Genomic DNA, 18818 nt, shown 5'->3' with positions numbered 1-18818 from the left:
GGACCTCAGCATCGTAGAGACAGCTGAATTTGAGGACATTCCGAGGACCCAAGGACAAGAAAGTAATTTACAATTAATTGTTTACTTCCAAGTTCATTGTCAAAAAGGTACATAGGTCTCTTACTTTAACAGTTAAAATGTGCTAAAGCACAGCAATCTAAAGTTCTAAAAGCCGCTTAGGACAAATACATACCATTTCAATGAGAATAAAAAAAACAAAACAAAACTGTATATGTATAATAAAAAGTGTAAAACAACTACACAGTATAAAGCATTGAACGTCACCAGTTAAGGAAAAATAAAATGAAGGGAGTGTTGGTAATGTACAAAAGTCTGCGGAGAGGCAGGACGGGAGGAGGGGTCGACACCCACGGGAGTGTCTCTGTGGCCGTCTAATCAAACATGTCGTACTGGTCCTCGTCCTCGTCCCCAGACTCGGCAAAGTACTTGACCTCCTTCTTGGCGCGGCCCGAGCGGTCCCGGGAGGCTGCGTCCGACAGGCTGAAGCTGTCCACGTCCTCCTCGTCCGACACGGCCGGCCGGGTCGGGGCTGCCTTCTTCGACTTCTACACACAGACAGACACAGGGCTTTCAGTCAGAAACTAAACCGTCCCTGGCTGGTAACTAGGCGCCCACAGGAAACAAACACTCACGCTGACTTTGCTGGTGGGGGCTTTGCCAGCCTTCTTCATGGGACTGTAGTCGTCCTCCCCTGAGCCAGACGGCTTCCTCTTCCTCCCCCTGCCTTTTCCTGCGTGGGCCAACATTCACAGGTTACACTCCCAGTCACTACCTCAGGAGCTCCACCCCCCCAGCAGGCCCCCAGGCTCTGGCTGTACCTTTGAGTGCTGGTGCAGACTGCTTCTTGGAGCCAGTGTCTGAGTCAGAGTCCCACACTGATTTGTCGGGCTTCTTTGCTTTGGGCGCCGGTGCTTTCCTGGGTTTGGGAGCTGCCTCTGATGGCTTCTTGGCTGTGGCACAAATAACCAACGTCGATTTCAGAGAAAGAAACTCGAGAAAGGGACATTTCAACCTTTCTCTCAGGTTCTCGGACATACCGTGAGCCATAACTACTACGTTCCATATCCCAGCCCTAGTGCTGCTGGGTGTGTGCGTGTTGGGCACCCCCTAGTGGTTCCTAGGCATTACCTTTCTTAGCTGGGGCAGGTTTGTCGAAGGCGGAGCTGCTGGAGTAGGAGGAGAAGATGGGACCATCTGCGTCCTCGTCGCTGTCAAACTTTGGACCGTCTGGAAAACAAAGTCAACCGTCATTCCCAGGAGAGCATCAGGGAACAGACTGAAATAAACGCCTTTCAAATTTGACCGGCAACAGTGCGGACCGGTAAAAACATCCAGTTTTTTTTTTATTCTACATTTCTCGGGGCGGCACAGCGAGTGACGTCACCACCTCCAAGAATACACCAGTGTTTTTCGGTCGGGGAGACGAGCGTCATACTAACCACTGTCATTGCTCTTTTCAGAGAACGCCGTTTTGGAGGAGAAGACGTCTGCCTCTTTATTTTTCTTTGCAGCAGAAATAGACCTTGAGGGAGATAGGAACAGAGCAGGGTGAGTCACACAGTAGCAAGTGCCATCTAATGGAGCCGTGAACAAAATAATAGCAGCAGTATCAAAATGGTATTTCTGATGAGTCTCTGTGGGACCCTTGGCCTAATGGGCTAGGTTAGGGCGCAGGCAGGGGGAACGGGTCGTCTTACGTCGTGGTGGACTGTTTGGGAGGCGGGTAGACGTCCTCCTCTTCGTCCTCGTCTTCGTCGTCGTAGCGCCTCTTTGTCCCCTCGGACGCAGCAAAGCTATCTTTGAAGGACTGGACGGGCGAGGAGGCCGCCTCGTCCTCCCCGTTCTCGTCCGCGTCCTCGTCCTCCTCCTCTGAGAAGTCGAAGGTGTACTTGGGCTTGGCGGCTGGTGAGGGGGCACAAAGTTGACTGTCAGATTGATTGGCTTTTCAGTCGGATCCGAGTGATCTGGGGCGGGATCAAACCGATGGAATAATCCATCTTCTATTGCATGGGGGTTGCATCATGCTGCTGTATCCGGCCCCATCGAGCCAGCGCCAGCCTGGCTGTCAGACTGTTAAAACCAGAATAGGTTTTAAAGTTATTGTGACCCCAGGCGCTGAAGCAGAGAGGGCTGAGCAGAGGAGGCTAATTCAATGATGCATCAGCGCTCTGGGATGAGTTTTGTGTAGGGTATGGTAGTGGTGTGGCGTGGTGAAGAGTACCTGATGCCCTCTGGGACTTGGTGTCTCTGGGAATGACCACAGGCTCACTATCCTCTATGTCGCTGTCGGACTTGGACTCATCCTCGGACCAGGGGTTGCGCTTCTTCACCTTCTTGGCAGGGGTTCCTTTGGGGGTTGCTGGTTTCCTGGGAGCTCTGGGGGCACCTGCCAGGACAAGTCAACAAACCATCTTACGTATGGGTGAGAACGAGCGATGGTATTAAACCTCAAATCAGAGAGTGTGCAGTGCTTTCTTGTCCAAGTGTGTGTGTTCATCTAATATTGAGTTAATCTAGTAGTGAGGTAATCTAGTAGTGAGGTCATCTAATAGTGAGGTCATCTAGTCGTGAGGTCATCTAGTGGTGAGGTCATCTAGTCGTGAGGTCAGGTGGGACAATGATGTGGATCCAGGAGGCTCTGGAGGACCAACTGACCTGGCTCCTTCTTCTCCCTCTCCTTCTTGACGCGTGGGACCTTGGGCTTGGTGGAGCCGCTGGTGGAGTTGAGGGAGTTCTCCCCCGTGCCCCCCTCGGCTCCCAGGCCTGCCGTCTCATCATCAAACTCCATCTTCACCACCAGGTCAGAGTCGCCCTGGAACGCACACCAAACACTGTTCACAACACATTCTTCACTTCCACAGTGAGGGGAGCAGTGTCTGGTCCCAGGGGGAGAGAAGAAGTCGGGCCTAACTGTGGGTGCTGGAGGTTGTGACTGATGCTCACATTGATTGATTGATTTAGGTTAAACTGCTGGGACAATTCCAATGTACCTTTTACAACAACAAAAAATGAAATTTGCACTAGAACAACTCCTGTCTATCTGGTGCTAACCCATAGCCCAGCCTTACCTTCTTCTTGCGGTTGGTCATCTTCTTGCAGGCTTCGGCCTTCATGGCCTGGGTGATGGTGGGCTCCACCCTGCGGCCGTAGGGCGAGGGCAGGGTCTCCTCCAGGTGCATCTTCTTCACCTTGGGCTTGCCCACCTTGCCCTTCACCAGCTTCACGCCCTTCCCTGTGCTCTGGTCCTCTCGCTCCTGGGCCTCCACGCGCTGGCCAGGGAAAACGGCACACGCACGGTCACAACCAAAACTTCCTCTTTAAGAAGAGAATAACTTGGAGCTATGATCAAACGGTTTTAACAGGGTGGGTTTTGTCTCCGTGAGATGTGGAGGGGCAGAACTCACCTCCAGCTCCTCCACGAACACAGCCAGGTCCCCCTTCCACAGGTCGTCCGGAGACTTCCTCTGCAGGTCACCCAGCTCCGATTTCTGGGGGAACAAACACACGCGTGAGGACGGCGTCCCATGCCCGGAAGTCGTCGCTAGGTCAGGCGGCATCCTCATCTGTTCTCCCAGCTGATAAACGTCTCACTTAAAGTGACATGACTGTTCATCACAACACCGTAGACGGTCCATCTACCACACGTCACGCGGAGAGGCTGAAATGGCGTCCGTCTCTTTAAAGGGGGAGCCGTGTGGAGGGGGCTACCTTGTGGTCCCTCTGCTTGAGGAGCTCGTCCACCTTCTCCTTGGACAGGCACCACAGGGGCATGTTGAGGATGTAGTTGAAGTTGGGTCCCGACGTGGAGCCCGAGTCCACCGAGGCGTCGCTGTCGTTCCCATCGCGCTCGTCCTCTTCCAGCGCCTGACACGCACACACAGGCAGAACACACACAGGGTCCAATCAGAACACAGGATAGTCGTGCCGTCTCTACTAATCACTTGGCTGAATACTGGACTGGAGAGGCAGAGGGGTAAACCCCTTAGGTGTTCATCAGATACTGGGGATGTATGTTTCAATGTATATCAATGTTTCATATCTGCTGGATCCCCCTTGGACATTGTACCCTCCCCCTGTAGAAGCACCTTTTCCTGGGCCTTAGTCCAGGCAACCACCGGGTCCGACTCGTAGCCCTTCTGAACAAGCATTCTGATCAGCTCTCGTTTCGACTTGTTCTCTGCGGGTACACAAAACGTTAACATTTTCCACGCCAATCATCTCGGGACACATCTTGGAAAAGCTCAGCTGTCATTGACACACAGCCCTGACATTGTCCTCACCAATTGAAATCCTTCCTTCAATCTTCTCCAGAACGAATCGCGCCTGATTGGACAGTTTGGCTGCTTCGGCCCCGAGGCTGCCCACCAGCCAGTCTTTTCTGAGTCTGTAGTACTGCAGCCGGAGCTCAAAGAACTCCTTCAGAATGTCCTGGACCGAGTCGTACCTCTTCAGACAGCCCATGTGGTCGAACAACACCTACAGGGAAAATAATAGTCTTCATTAGGAATGTCTACATCTGCACTCCACTTAAAACATGCCCATAAGTATTTTCACAAAGTCAGGCTGAAATTGAACAATAATAATCTCTGTGTGTGTGTCTGTGTCTTGATTATCTTGAGAGCAGAGCAGCAGAGCAGCGTATGAAGATGGGCCAGGTGCATTGCTGGTTGTGGCAGTGTGTGCGTGCATCCAAACAACTTCATAGCAGTTTGCGAGAAATCCTATCTATATGCTGCCATACTGAGCTGCATTATGCACCTGGCACTACACTGGTATCAATAGATAGGCCGACTACACTCTGCAGACCGAAGCACAGCACAGCAGCTGGGAGGACACTGAGGTGTGGAGCTGGAGGAGGTACGTGCCATGGAGTTGCAGGTGAGGCTGGACTGCAGCTTGAAGACCTTGTGGAGGCCGGCAGCCTCTGCCTGGGCCAGCTTCTCCTCAGACATGCGCACCACAAACTTGACGGTGGAGTCGGTGTGGTACTCCTTGTAGTCGTTGATGAGGGCAGGGGTCTTCTCTGTGCCCTGCAGCATGGGCTCCAGGACAGACTCCTTGTAGGCCTGGAGACGCAGGGTCACGATTGGAGGAGGGAGAGGTTAAGGGTGAATACGGTTGATAAGACGGCAACAACAACAAAAACCCGAATGCATGTTATCTGCAGTGAAAGGTGGCGGGCTATCATACGGTCAGCCTACCTGTGTCCAGGTGCGTACTGGGAGCTCGGTGATCTCGATGGTGTTCTTGTCCAGGACCGACACCTCCCCGCTGACCATGAACTGGTTCTGGCCCAACTCGTGAATAACGCCTTTGAAGTTCTTATAGCTAGGGAGCTTCATGAGAACAGAGACAATTAGAGGGAGTGAGGTGGAGGTTCCTACAGATTCGTCAACGCAGATGACTGTATTTCATGGGTCTTTTCATCCAAACACGTGTTGATGGATGATGTGTACCATTGGCAGGGGGTCCTGGTGGCTGAGCATGCGGTAGATGTTGTTGACGATCTCGCGCACGTCGTAGTTTGGGATCTTGCAGGCCCAGCCTGTCCCGATGCCCTCGGCTCCGTTCACCAGCACCATGGGGATGATGGGAATGTACCACTCTGGCTCCACCTTCTGGTTGTCATCGTACAGGAACTTCAGCAGGCTGGAGTCCAGAGGCGGGAACAGCAGCTTGGCCAAGGGACTGAAGGAGAAACAGAGAAAAACAAGAAAAAAAAGAGATAGATAAGGATATAAATGGGTATATAAAGCAGAAAAAAAAAAAGAAAAAAAAAAGAACATCAAAACGTCAAAACTTCCCCACACATGAATCTAACAGTGACCTCACCTGAGCATGGTGAAGATGTAACGAGGGCTGGCAGCGTCCTTGCCCCCGTTGATGCGGGTCCCAAACTGGCCCAGAGGCTGCAGGATGTTGGCGTTGTTGCTGCCCACGAAGTTCTGCGCCAAGTTCACGATGGTCATCATCAGGGCTTGCTGATTGGACAACAACCACATGCACAAGGGGGGATATCATGAGGTCCGTGGAGAACTTTGAGGCCTCCCCACAGTCAACACCCACACGGGGCGCTGTCCGCTCCCACGCCAGCCAGGACTGAGGAGGGGAGCGTGTGGAAGGTGACAGTACCTCTCCGTGGTGGTAGGCAGACATCTCGGCCACGGAGCCGGCCAGCTGGGCCACCTTCACCTCCCTCTTGTCGTTCCTCTTCAGGCAGGTGAACAGCACCTTCCTCTGGCCCGGCTTCAGCCCTGCACGTACACCAACACATGCACGGTTCATACATGGGACAGCATCAACGGTGGACCGCAGCACACACACACACACATATTGTACACACACACACGAACCATGGACATCAAGGGTATAGTCGAGAGTTCAGTACGCTAGGTTTTTCCATATTTTTTTTTTGTGTTTGTTTCCTATTACACTTCAAAGGCACGTCTCAACAAACAAGCAGAACAAACACTACAAAGAGCAGCGAGGCGTCCTGGGAGCTGGAGGAGGATACGCACCGTCAACTAAGGACGGGATGGATCTCTCGTTGTCGGAGTTGGAGAAGAGGATCAGCTCTTTGTTGATGAAGTCATTGTAGGATAGGTGCTTTGTTTGGGTCCCATAGAGGTATTGCTGGAATAAAGATTAAAAAAAAAACATAACTTGAATCAGACACCGCTCCTAGTTGTTTTTATCAGTGTTTTGTCTGAACAGACTCACATGGGACAAACGTGTCTGCTATATAGCAACAACAAACAGCACGGTGGTAAGAAAACGTCAACATAACTGGGGCGATTGGATTGTTATTTGGGTGATTAACATCCCAACGCTCGTATCTGGGGAACGCTACACGCGTCATCAAATGCAAGCGGATCGAAAGGAAAAGGCCCCTCTCCAAAGCCCTGAATGTGTGGTCTAAGAAAGTCCCCACAGCCAAGACGGCACAGGAACATCTCGACAGAAGCATCTCAACACAAACACCATCAGCCTTGTGTCATCCACCCCAGCCCCACCTCAGGTAGGCCGTGCATCCTCCTCTGACGCCTGTCCTCCATGAAGTTGGTCAGCCACTCCTTCCTGTCGTCCGTCTTCTTCTTACTGAAGGCCTGTGGGGAGCCGCGGGAGACAACACAGGTCAGGGGAGCCGGACGTGTCGGGCTCATCTACCCTAAACCATGGCCCCAGACATGGACACACAGGTTTGGATGTTGTGGAGTGAGAGGGAGGTCTCTCACCAGCGTGATGGCAGCATCGTCCTCGTTCCCCATGTATCGGAACATGATCCGATGCTTCTCCATGTCTGCAAAGTACTCTTTGGCCTCCTTGCTCGTGCTTGTACCCAAACCTGGAGCACAAGAGGAAACGCTTTAGGAGGTACACATCGAAAACCCACTAATAGCTAAGGGTCGGCTGCCTGGTGAGAACACAGGTTTGAAAGTTTCCTGTACGGGCGGGGAACTAACCTTTGTAGTACTTTATATGCCAGGTTTTGAAATTGTCTGTCTGTTTCTTCCACTCATCAAACTCAGGAATACTGTAGAAGGCGAACTCTTGCTTATTCTTGTTCACCTGCATGGGAAAAAAGAATTAGCGGAAACCTCGAGACAAGCCCAAAGACGCCCTTAAAGAATGACGCGCGTCTTGGAGGAAACCAGTGACCGTGTCCGTGATTGGGTGTTACCTTGACGATGGGCGTGATGAACTCCTCCAAGAAGGTGTGCTTCAGCAGAGACGGCCAGTTGTGGTGGAAGAAGTTGATCAGCAGCCCTTTGATATGGGAGCCGTCTTGATCCTGTCAGGAGGGGTCAAAGGAAACAACATGATCCTTCTGGACGACAGACTGAGGAAGTGAAAAGGAGAAGAGGAGTGTTGAAGTGATGGGGTGCTGGACCTGATCGGTCATGATCATGATCTTGCCGTAGCGTAGCGTCCTCAGGGACTCGGGGTCTTCGTAACTCTTCTTGTACTGGAGCCCCACGATCTTGATGATGTTGTTGATCTCAGCGTTCTCCATGATCTGGGAATAGAGGGCCAAATATCAGATTAGAGGATGGCTTCTTAGTGGATGGGGGGGGGGGGCTGAGGTATATGTCCTTCTTTACCCTAGTAAAGCATAACTTGTCACATCAATAAGACTGTGCCATCTAACTTGCACAGCTTTCTTGACAGCACTGCCACACTGTGGACACTGTATGCATTCAATATGCTGGTGTTGTGGGGGGACATGCTGGTGGGGTGGTGGTGGTAGCACACCTGCTTGTGAGTGGCCTCTCGGACGTTCAAGATCTTTCCTCTGAGGGGGAAGACTCCGTAGCGGTCTCGTCCAATCACGCCCAGGCCCGAGACGGCCAGAGACTTGGCTGAGTCCCCCTCTGTCAGGATCAGCGTGCACTCAGACGAGTGTTTACCACCTGGGCCACAAACACACACTTTCAGATTTCACTATTTGGAAGCTTACCACACCGTAGCTTCTCCCCCCGCAATGTTTGTCCACAGGACCTTACTTTATTGATGAAATAACCAGGGAGAAAAAAGGCCAAATCAGACCTCAAACTAACACTCATTGGATTGTTTAAAGGAGAAATTCAGTATTACTTACCAGCATCATTGGCGTCATCCAGTTTGGGGATTCCTTTGATCTTGCTGTGCTTCACAGAGGAGCACTTCTTGTTCAGTTGAGTCTGGGCCTTAAACTTCACCCAGTTCAGGATACTCTCCACTATTCCACAGTTGGTAGCCTGGAGGAAACATGAAGACACTCCATTCGTTGTTCGGGTCAGGTTAAATAATTAACAGCTGAAGTAAAGAAAGTTGTGAAGGTCTGTGGCGGAGGATAGCCTTACCGCCCTAATGAACTTGTCGGACAGGGGACATTTGGAGCCAAAGCTCTTGGTCTGCAGGGTCATGTTCTCCTTGGTCTGGGAGTCAAAGGTGGGGTTCTCGATCAGCGCGTTCACAAACACCCAGATGTGGTTCTTCACCTGGAGGGGACCAAACGGGAGTGAGTACCGCACTGACAAAAGAACGCAATCAAACAGTTCTTGCAGTGTAAGAAATATACAATGCTAGAGGACAAGGTTTCCATCACATGCTAGAGGAGAGGCTTCACCTGGAAGGGTTTCACCGTAACTCCAGCTTTGTTCTTTTTCTTCACCACTTCAATCAGCTTGGCAACGATTTGGTCCACCACATAGTCAATGTGCCGGCCACCCTGAAGAAACCCAAGATTACATGAGGACACAAACGATTCGACCAATGAAGTGACAACCATTGTACCTCAGAAAACGTGTGCATTTGCACATGCAGGAAGGGTTTCCTGGCCAGTGTGTCTACCTACCTTTGTGGTGGCGATGCTGTTGACGAAGCTGATTTGCTGGAAGCCCTTCTCGCTCATGGTGAGACACACCTCCCAGCGCTCGTTCACAGCCTCGTTCACCACCTTCAGGGCCACGCCCGTCTCATCCAGCTTGTCCTTCACATACAGGTCCACGTAGCTGCGGAACCCCGTCACCTGGGAGACACCGCAGGGCCCAGTTAGCGGACGGCGGGCAAACCTGTGACTACGAGTGACCGGGGGCGCGGGGTGGGGGGTTACACTTACAGGCAGTTTCTTCCCATTGAGCATGACCTTGACCCCCTTGCAGGAGCCGGCGATGTCGTAGGCCCTCCGGGTGACCAGGGCCACTATGTCTTTGTCCAGCTTGTCCATCTTAAATTTGGACAGGTCCGGCTGGAACGTGACGCAAGTGAAATCCTCCCCGTCAAAGAACTTGATTTTGGGGTCGGCTGTCTTGGTCATGTTGTTCTGCCAAGTCTGGTGGAGAGAGAGAGAGAGAGAAAGAGAGAGAGAAAGAGAGAGAGAGAGAGAGAGAGAGAGAGAGAGAGAGAGAGAGAGAGAGAGAGAGAGAGAGAGAGTGTTTATGTAACCATGACACACTCAGCATCTGGGGAATGCTAGGACAATTAGATTAACTCTCGGATGTAAGAGGGAAATGATCACATGAACATTTGGGAGATTGGGAGTGATTAATGACAGGTCACAGAAATAGACAACATGCCCAGAGGAGATCGTTTCTGGCCAGGACACGACAGAGACCACACCCGACTGTGATAATCAATACGCTACTTACCTGGCTCCTACACTTCACAAATGACCCTACAAGACAGCAACTGATGCTAAGCTGTTTGAAAACACTACAAAGCATGTCAAAGAGTCACTGATTGAGATCAGATACTGGAACATGTGCTAGGTGTATGTGTACCTGCTTGAAGCTGTGTCTGTACTCTTTACAGGCGGTTTCCACTGAAAACTTTGTGCTGAAGATGTTGCAGAGTTTAGCACCATACCCGTTCCTCCCACCTGAAAGCCAAATCACGATGGGTCGAGTTTGAGTGGCTGTTATTTTGGTTTCAAAACAGTGACATGCAGTAGAATACGATCCTTCCTTCAAGGAAAACCATCAACCAGACCACTCAATATCATTTAGTGGAATATGGCTTCTGGTTTGGCTGACCTGTGACCTTCTTCTCCTCGTCGTCGTAGTTGCTGGAGGTGAGGAGGTGTCCGAAGATGAGAGCGGGGACGTACATCTTCTCGTCCTTGTGTTCCACCACGGGGATTCCTTTCCCATTGTTCCAGATGGAGATGGTGTTGGACTCACTGCGGAGGACAAGGGGAACAGTAGGATGGATGGATGTGAATGAACTTCGCCTCCACTTCACTCACAATCGAAAGAACCGCCCGCAATTTTACCGCGACACCACATGCGTCGCGTAGACACTGCAATATCGCGATGGCAGGACTATAATTAAAATGCGAACAACAAATATGCCGAACTTCTGATGAGTTCATCTGTGGAGACGGTCTTTCGTATTCATAGGCGGCCCTGTTAATGGCAGCCCTTGGGGAGGTGGGGCTCAGTGATGTCACAGGCCGTGCAGAGCGACAGCAAGTCGGAGCAGGCCTCCCGCAGAGAAGCCTGTGAAGGACGCTGGGGCGGCTTTAGCAGGCGGCTGGGGATGCAGCCAGCGTAGGTGAACAGCGTGTGGAACGAGGACTGCATTCCAGAGCAGCCTCATTAAAGCCCTCCGAGACCCATCAGCTCTCCACGGCCTGTCTCCTCCCCCTCTCTCTCCCCCCCCTCTCTCTCCCCCTCTCTCTCTCCCCCCCTCTCTCTCCCCCTCTCTCTCCCCCTCTCTCTCCCCCTCTCTCTCCCCCCCCCTCTCTCTCCCCCTCTCTCTCCCCCCCTCTCTCTCACGCACAGTGTCCTCACCCTCCATCTTCCTAACAGTCTGCTCACTTTCTATCTTTCTCTATTTCTCTCTCCCTCTCTCTCTGTTTCTCCTCTGTATGTCCCCGGTATCTTTACTAAGCCTTCCACACACCCCCGCAACTTACGGATCGATTGTAATCTTTATGGCGGACATGTTCTTGTCCCGCTGTTTGTTGTCTGCCGCGTTCACTGTGGGGGAGAAAAAACAGCAATGTCAGAATAAGAAAGTGTGTGCTAACAGGAAACGTAATCAGGATCAGTTGTTGATGGTCTAGTTTGAGCCTGTCAGTAGTGGCTTTCTGTTTTGGTTGTGAACAGACCCTGTGTGGATCGACTATGAGTTTAGGGTCATCTCCTCTGTAATTACATGGACTTGGTGTGAATATACCAATTATTATATTACTGCAATAAGAACGCAAAGATATCCCAGAGGTATGTCGGACATAAATGTGTCTTTTGTGTCTATATTGACACTAACATCTTGGCCCATTATATTTTTGGCATTGGCAAGGGGCCAACCCAATGAGTTGTTGTTTTGTAGAGTCCTTTGTCAAGTATGAACAAGGCAGGTAAGTAGCATAATGATATTGTAACAACAATACATTTCGCAGGCCCTGCCAGAGGCAGGGATGCTAGTATTAATCAGATCCAGTCACATCCCATAAGACTACAGTGAGACAGCTCTCTATTCAAATGACTGTGGAGCAGCTGCCAAAACAGCACACAGGAGCAGGCTCATAAAGCAGGAGCCAATTGCCAATTTCACACACAGGCCCCTTCGGACCGTTCAACTGCATAACTGCAAAGTCAACAAACAAGTTGTAATCATTGACACTTTATGAACTTTAAATTACCAAAATAAAACACTCACCCAGGATTTCATCGAAGATTTTGTATAATCCGGGCACATATGTTATTTCTCGCTGGTTCATTCCAACGTCTTCATCGAAAACCCACATTTGCTAAAAAAGGCAGAGAACAGGCATATTCAGAGCAGGCTTATTTAAATCTTCCTGAATGTCATCTAGGAGGAAACTGGGGAGCCATGCAATGACCACATGCATGTGTGAAAGGCTACCTGAGTGACAGGTTCCACGGAGCCGATGTAGGTGTCTGGACGGAGCAGGATGTGCTCCAGCTGGGTCTTCTTCTGGTACACCCGTTCCACGGATATCTTCTTGGAACTGTCCTTCTTGCTGCTCTCACTCTTGCCACCCTCGCCCCTGCCGTTGGCCTCCTCTTTTTTGGCGGCATTGTTCTTTTCAAAGAGGGTCTGTTATTAGACACATGCGCACAACTTTTGTTAAAAAACACTAAAGGTGAATTTCTGAACTCTGTGGCAGTTGATAAGCAGAGCTACCAACAGGATTGACCACCACTCCTCTCTATGGCTTGGTTGGCTGCCTGGCTGAGAGGATGAAACGTGTTTAGCGTTTTCAATGGACCAGCTCAGTTGTCGCCAAAGATAAGTGTCTAATTTACAAAGACCCTGGTCAGGCTTTATTTTTTTTATGGTGCGACTTTAAAAATGATTCATTTGTAGGCTTATAGTATAACTGTATTCAGTTACGCTTTCTGTTTTTAAGTTCACTAGTTTGGAGGAATGCACCTTATACCTACAGAAGCCACATTGCCTGAACCATGAGACTAAAAGCTTTTCGTGTGTCTGAATGGACAGAAAAATAAATCCTTGATCCATTACGGTTTCAAGACAGAGCCTTGCACAACCTCAATTGCGTGTACATATGCGTGGCCAGCTGGCCTATTGTTATCGGTTAGGAGAAAAGTGACATAGACAGAGGGGCACTAAATAAATTGTGCTAACGCGGCGGGCGCCTGAACTGCCACTGAATGAAGTGAGTAGTTACTTTGAACACTGATAACAAAGCTTTTTTAACACAAATTTCACTCTACCTTATTTATATTGTGAATTAAAGATGTAAAGACTCAGGTCAGCTATAGTTGCTTGATAGATCCCAGTAGGTATCTATATAACAAAGAAGTTTTTGCAGCTTGCGAAATCTGAATTCGCTTCTGTTTAGCTACATTCTTCGCAGAAAAAGCTGTCACTATTTCTCAATACAAGATGAAATAGGTGATCACATACTTGAAATTTGTGATCTAATAACTCGACATGACCACGACAGCTAGCTAGCTAGCTAATTGGCAAATGTTACGGTTATACTCAGCCTGTACAAAATCATAAATTAATCCCATTGGCTTGTAATGGCCCGTGTAGCGCAGGCTAGCGTTGAGCTAGCCAGGCTACGAAGCTAACAGACAACACTATTCATTCCACACTGTCTTGTGAATCTTTCTGACTGAAAATATCCGTTACTGATAAAGAGTCCAGTCCATTAACACTGCATTAAACATCGTAACTTACCACCCAAGTCAGACCCCCGCTTCCTGCTGCGCCGTTGGACATCGTCCTTTTGTGTCTCACTAGATTTTCGAGATGTACGCCTTTACCTTGCAAAAATTACTTCAGGTCCGGCGAAAAATGTGTCCATAAATTTCGCAATTTTCTCAAATACACAATCCCATTTAGATGTGTTTATTTGTTTATGTTCTTCATCGGTCCCTTCAAGAAATCTTCATATGGCATCAACACTGCCAACAAGCAGGGGAGTAGATCGCGGCTATTGTTAAAATCGACAAGCGGTGGCACACTGTAGGCCTAAACTTCTAACAAAGGCAAAGCTTGCATCCTATAAGTATTAAGTATAAATACTGTACAAAATTAAAACATTAAATACTTCATGTTGTACAAAAACAAATATGCTACTGTACAAATAAATGCCCTAATAACGCAGGTTCACTTCAGTAGTTATATTTTCATTCAGAAACAATACGCCGGTTCAAGCCTCCTTTCGGCTCCACCATCAGAAGTCCGCACGGTCGGCGACAATCCCCTTCGCCGAACGGACCAATCTCGAGCCTCATTTTGAGAGGCGCCGGTAGATAAGCCAATAGGAAAATAGATCTGTGGCTGTACTTGCAGTGTGTAAACGGCAGGCAGAGTCCTCAAGACACTGCAATCATTTGTTACTTTGTTTCGTCCCATCATGAAACGCTTTTAACTTGAACCCACTGAACTTGTAAAAAGGACCTTTATTGCACATTGGGTACACGAAGAGAAAGGATATATTTTATGTCATGGATGGCGCAATTCTAAGTGAATTTGAAGTATCATGCATGATGCACCACACATGCAAGGTCAACATTAGACACTGCTTAGTGGTCTATAATAACATGATAAAAGACACCATGAATTATAACAGCTGACGACCCAATATCATTATGTTTTGTCATTGTTGTCTTTTTTTTCTTTTTACTTGATACATGATTTTACAAGATGCGTTTGTCTGTGGCTTATAACATAAATTAGGTGACCCTGGGTCATGCCGTTTACCATTACTGGCATATATTAGTTAAAACCGAGCAGCATAATTTTTAATTGATCATACCTACTACTAATACATTCAACACAAAGACCACATAAATATTCTGGTATAAGTGTTGCAAAAATAACCTATACATCCACAAAAAGAAAAACTGTATCAGACTATACACCAAGTCTCCACCATCAAGCATTCTCTAGGTCTATGAGGATTTCAAAAGAGGATTCCTCCAGCTCCTTCAAACTCCGTCTGAACAGCTGAGTGTGTTGCCATGACGACTCTCCTTCCCCGCCACTGAGCTCTGCTTCCACGACCAGTTCGGTAGAGCCGGAGAGACTTGCAACCGAAAGCATCTCACCGTCTGCGTGTTCAAATGAGTGAGTGAGAGTGTGAAAGAGATTCTGTCTCTGCTCTGACAATCCGACAGCACTTTTCCTTTGAACTATCGACTGGTAATGGCACCCCCACCCATGAAGGATGGGATTCCAGGCACCCTTCCCCCGAGACTCATCCTGTAGCTCTGTCATTCATCTGCCAGTCACATTCTAAAAGCCCTCTCAGCTGGCAGGTATCCTTGCTGTAACACCCCTTACAAACCCCCCACAGTGATAGCGTACCTCCAGAGAACTCTGTGATGTTCTGGCCTGAGCGCAGGCTCCAGCAGACCCTCCCTGAGTGAAAGGTCTGGCTACACGCTCTGACAGAGACTGTCTTGATCTTCATCCCCACTGGGGCACAGTCCAGTTTCCAGCTCACACTTCCTGAGGCCGAGCCCTCCGTTCTAGCGATGTAGACCTGGAAACACAGATCATGCTTACTGACAAAAGCAGACGATTTTGGAGGTACACAAAACTACACTCCAACTGATGTTAAGTCAGTATCAAAAGCAAGATGTAAACACTTTATATTCAATGGGTGAAGTCAAGAGGACAAATAATAGATTGAAGATAGAACAAACCATTTGCCAGTCGTTCTCCACCTTCCTGAAAACGGACTCCTTCTTCCACACACCCTTTTCCCAGCCTGGTATGTCCTCGTTGCCATTGGACACCCGGCAGTACCGGTCCTTTGTTGCATTGTAGCGGAGGTGGAATATCCTCTCACTCTTCTCTGTCTCAGTGGGAATGAACACAAACCCTGGAGCCTTCGGGACAACAAACATTTTGTAGAGACAAACCCGGTCATACAAGAGAATCTATGCCACAAGGAGAAGAAACGAGTGAATGCTAGCTCTTCGTTTCACAGTAACTGACCTGTGGGGGGGGCCGTGCTCCAACCTCTCCTCGGGCTAATCTCCAGGCCAGTGATCCAGAGTTGCGCCCCCCCATATCTCCTGGTTTGGGGGTCTTAGGAGATATAAACTCCACCAGCTCCACTAGTAGCCTGTCTGTCAGCTCCTTCTTCCTGTCTGGACTAAGGGACTGCTGCTTCTACAGACACACACACAGCCAAATGAGAGAGATCGCAAACAGCGTGAGATGAGCTAACCAACTTTTTTTCTTCATTACCCTATATGCCAACACTGCCATGACGCTAATTATTGGTGGGCCGTTTCAATGGTCTCTTGATGCTGGTAGAGACACCAGGCATAATGTATCTCCCTTTATATAGTGTTAAGATCTCTACTATATCGTACTCCAGAGTGCCGTGTCAGGATGGATCTCAGAGCAAATGTTTGCAGGTGAGGCAGACATACCATAGCATTGAGCCCATTTAAGGTGTGTAGCAGCCAGGGTTCCTGGACCTGAGTCCGCCTTGATAGGACTTCCCGATGCTTACAGGAATACCTCCAGGTAACGTCAACCACCTGCACCAGGCCCAAGGCAGCTATTTCAATCAACATCGACGTGAACCATGAATGCTTTCTTCTTATAAAAAGGCAACATGCTTCACATACCTGGTCCTTTGAGAAAGCAAGAACATAGGACAGTTTCTTCCCCCAGCCGATCTCATACAGTAGAGGCTTGTCACAGGCATTCTCACAGGAGTCACAGTGGAGCCAGCGGTGCTGGGAGATAGAGTACACCTCTGTCCACACATGGTCTGGAATGAACAAAAAGAACTTTCTAGGCACTCCACCAGGCATGGTCAGACAAACATGTAGCTTTATGTTGGAATGTACAGTACCTGTGCTGTCCCAAACATATCTGGCCTCCAGGCCTATAGCCCTGCAGCACAGGGTGAAACAGTTGGCCCACTCTCCACAGCGACCCCTCCTGGTCTCAAGCAGTTTCTCAGGATTATTATACCTGCAACGATAATGTTACCTGTAGCTCCCAGGCACTGAGACTTTATGACACATATACAAATGCGCAAACTTGTTTAACTAACCTGGGGAACCTGGTGGACAGCTGGCAGGCAGGACAGAAGTGGTTCTCCACACGCTGAGCCCCCCAGCGCAGGTCATCAGCAGACGGGGCTAGAGCCCCAGAAGACTGGGTCTGACCTCCACATCGACTACAGGGAAGGCAGTCGACCCAGGTGAAAAACTCCTGTTTGAACCAGCGAAGCAGCTCTAGAGTCAGTAGGTCATCTTCTCTCAAATTGCACTCTAGAAAAAGGAAAGGTAGGAATCCAGTCAACTTAAAACAGGAAGGAATTTCATTGAAGTTCACATTGAAAAAAAGTTAGATATAGTGTTCAAATGGACTGTCAGGTGGTTTTCAGTTATGTTCTAAGCATGGCAACTACTTAAATCAGTGTTTTGTATTCAGCCACTGTTCATTAAAACTAGTTCTACTGGACTGAACAATGGTGGTGGATCTGTGACGGTTTTACCTGGATCTTCCTCTATGGCCTGCTGTAACTTCTCCTTGGCAGTGGAAGACAGCTGCTGGTGTGGTATACAGGTCCGGGCCTTGATCTGCAGCTCAGGGTTCTCATACAACATCACATGCTGGAAGTTGGCTTGAAGGGTTCTGAGGAAAGTCATACTGTTCTCCTGGCAGAGATAAAGAGAAAATATTGTTTTTAAAGAGAGAGAGAAACCGAGTGGTCAATCACACATCACAAAAAGAAATATTGAGACTGAATGAAATTCTTGAGATGTAAGCATTACCAAGGATGGTGCTTGTACTGGAGCGTGTGTAGATGGTTGGCTGGGTGCCACGGGGCCAGCCTGTGCAGGGGCAGGTGCACTGTTTGTCTGAGGAGACGGAATGGGCTGCCTTACTCTTAGTCTCTGGTCCCGCTCAGCAGCAATGGTTTCCCGTATTTGCTTTAACTGTTCCACTGACGCAGACTTGGGAAACACCAGGTGAGTTTCAGCCTTGTGAGAGAAGAGTTTTGTATAAAGATTTTAAATGTTATTAATGGTAATTTATTTCATTTTAATATTATGTATTGTTAATCTGTCAACCCTATGTTTGACATTATAGTGAATTGGATTGTGAAAATGTATCTATTGGTACTCCAATACAGTTTTTGACTGTACGCTACCTCTTCAAACCCCATTTCGAAAAGACATTCCACTGCACCTCTGATGGGCAAAAGTTTAGTGGAGAATGTACGATTTTCAATACGAATAGATCTGTATTTGTCTTCATCTGGATTTCTGCAACGACAGACAAGTGACAGTTAACTTTATTGTTGTAAAGCCATATGATTTAATCATACATTGATTGACGATTTCTGTAGCAAGATTCTCTACTAAGTATAATGCTGAAAACATTGACGACAGTTTCATAAAAAAAAGAAGACGAGTGGTAGCAAGTTTAGCCTGCTAGGTAGCTACCAGCTAACTTTCGAATTTAGAAATAAATTACACAGACATTACCTAATGATGTTGTCAGCATAAGTTATTAACAACTTGGCGACGTCCAAAAATACTTCGTTAGTATTTTCGCATAACGTGGAGACTCCTTGAGATCCAGCCATACTATCTGAGGTATCTAGTCTAAACGAAAAAAAAGCATAGTTGAAAGTCCCCTCTGACTCAAGCTTCCTGATAAAATACGCAACCATACGTCACACAAGTTTCCTTGTTTATGGTCTACCGGATCTGATGTGTCACATGGCATCTGCCCGATCTCGCGATCTGCTATGGGGCTCCTTACACCGCGGGCCGCCAAATACAACCTAAACGAATGACTTCAAACGAAGTGGGCTTAAAGCAAACGTG

The 18818-nt window shown here is 48.7% G+C and overlaps 2 protein-coding genes across 3 annotated transcripts; both read right to left on the bottom strand.

Moving 5' to 3' along the window:
* Positions 1–63: 63 nt before the first annotated feature.
* Positions 64–14217, bottom strand: top2b (DNA topoisomerase II beta). 2 transcript variants are annotated; one of them, XM_047018628.1, is made up of 36 exons: positions 13681–14217; positions 12373–12567; positions 12166–12256; positions 11420–11483; positions 10536–10681; positions 10284–10381; positions 9623–9835; positions 9359–9532; positions 9131–9232; positions 8865–9002; positions 8621–8759; positions 8275–8432; positions 7913–8038; positions 7703–7813; positions 7485–7590; positions 7257–7366; positions 7035–7127; positions 6540–6654; positions 6154–6275; positions 5854–6002; positions 5478–5709; positions 5223–5357; positions 4887–5087; positions 4302–4497; positions 4107–4198; positions 3730–3885; positions 3426–3509; positions 3090–3290; positions 2677–2833; positions 2243–2407; positions 1719–1923; positions 1461–1543; positions 1150–1248; positions 840–971; positions 654–751; positions 64–566 (listed from the first exon to the last, which is right to left on the bottom strand). In XM_047018628.1, the coding sequence occupies exons 1-36, from the start codon at positions 13720–13722 to the stop codon at positions 393–395; spliced, it is 4902 nt and encodes a 1633-aa protein (XP_046874584.1). In that variant the 5' UTR covers positions 13723–14217; the 3' UTR covers positions 64–392. The 2 variants fall into 2 exon arrangements, with proteins under 2 accessions (XP_046874584.1, XP_046874585.1); XM_047018629.1 differs by having other exon boundaries at positions 12373–12552.
* A 656-nt stretch (positions 14218–14873) lies between these two features.
* On the bottom strand, positions 14874–18648 carry ngly1 (N-glycanase 1). Its single transcript, XM_047018655.1, has 12 exons — positions 18474–18648; positions 18137–18251; positions 17757–17966; positions 17477–17639; positions 17030–17249; positions 16826–16947; positions 16596–16741; positions 16395–16505; positions 15952–16128; positions 15657–15842; positions 15316–15493; positions 14874–15059 (listed from the first exon to the last, which is right to left on the bottom strand). The coding sequence occupies exons 1-12, from the start codon at positions 18572–18574 to the stop codon at positions 14884–14886; spliced, it is 1905 nt and encodes a 634-aa protein (XP_046874611.1). The 5' UTR covers positions 18575–18648; the 3' UTR covers positions 14874–14883.
* Between the last annotated feature and the right edge of the window lie 170 nt (positions 18649–18818).

This window comes from Hypomesus transpacificus, chromosome 4 (assembly GCF_021917145.1).
Source record: "Hypomesus transpacificus isolate Combined female chromosome 4, fHypTra1, whole genome shotgun sequence".
NCBI lineage: Eukaryota > Metazoa > Chordata > Actinopteri > Osmeriformes > Osmeridae > Hypomesus > Hypomesus transpacificus.
This window is presented reverse-complemented; position numbering and strand designations above follow the sequence as displayed.

Excerpts from the sequence above, each read along its gene's own strand:
- top2b (XM_047018628.1), bottom strand. The coding sequence starts at position 13,722 with ATGTCCAACGGCGCAGCAGGAAGCGGGGGTCTGACTTGGGTG. Across the intron at positions 9,233-9,358 it reads ACAGCATCGCCACCACAAAG|GGTGGCCGGCACATTGACTA; the intron begins GTAGGTAGACAC and ends GGGTTTCTTCAG. Across the intron at positions 7,591-7,702 it reads TCATCACGCCCATCGTCAAG|GTGAACAAGAATAAGCAAGA; the intron begins GTAACACCCAAT and ends TTTCCCATGCAG.
- ngly1 (XM_047018655.1), bottom strand. The coding sequence starts at position 18,574 with ATGGCTGGATCTCAAGGAGTCTCCACGTTATGCGAAAATACTAACGAA. Across the intron at positions 17,967-18,136 it reads TCGAAATGGGGTTTGAAGAG|GCTGAAACTCACCTGGTGTT; the intron begins GTAGCGTACAGT and ends TTCTCTCACAAG. Across the intron at positions 17,250-17,476 it reads GGCCATAGAGGAAGATCCAG|AGTGCAATTTGAGAGAAGAT; the intron begins GTAAAACCGTCA and ends TCCTTTTTCTAG.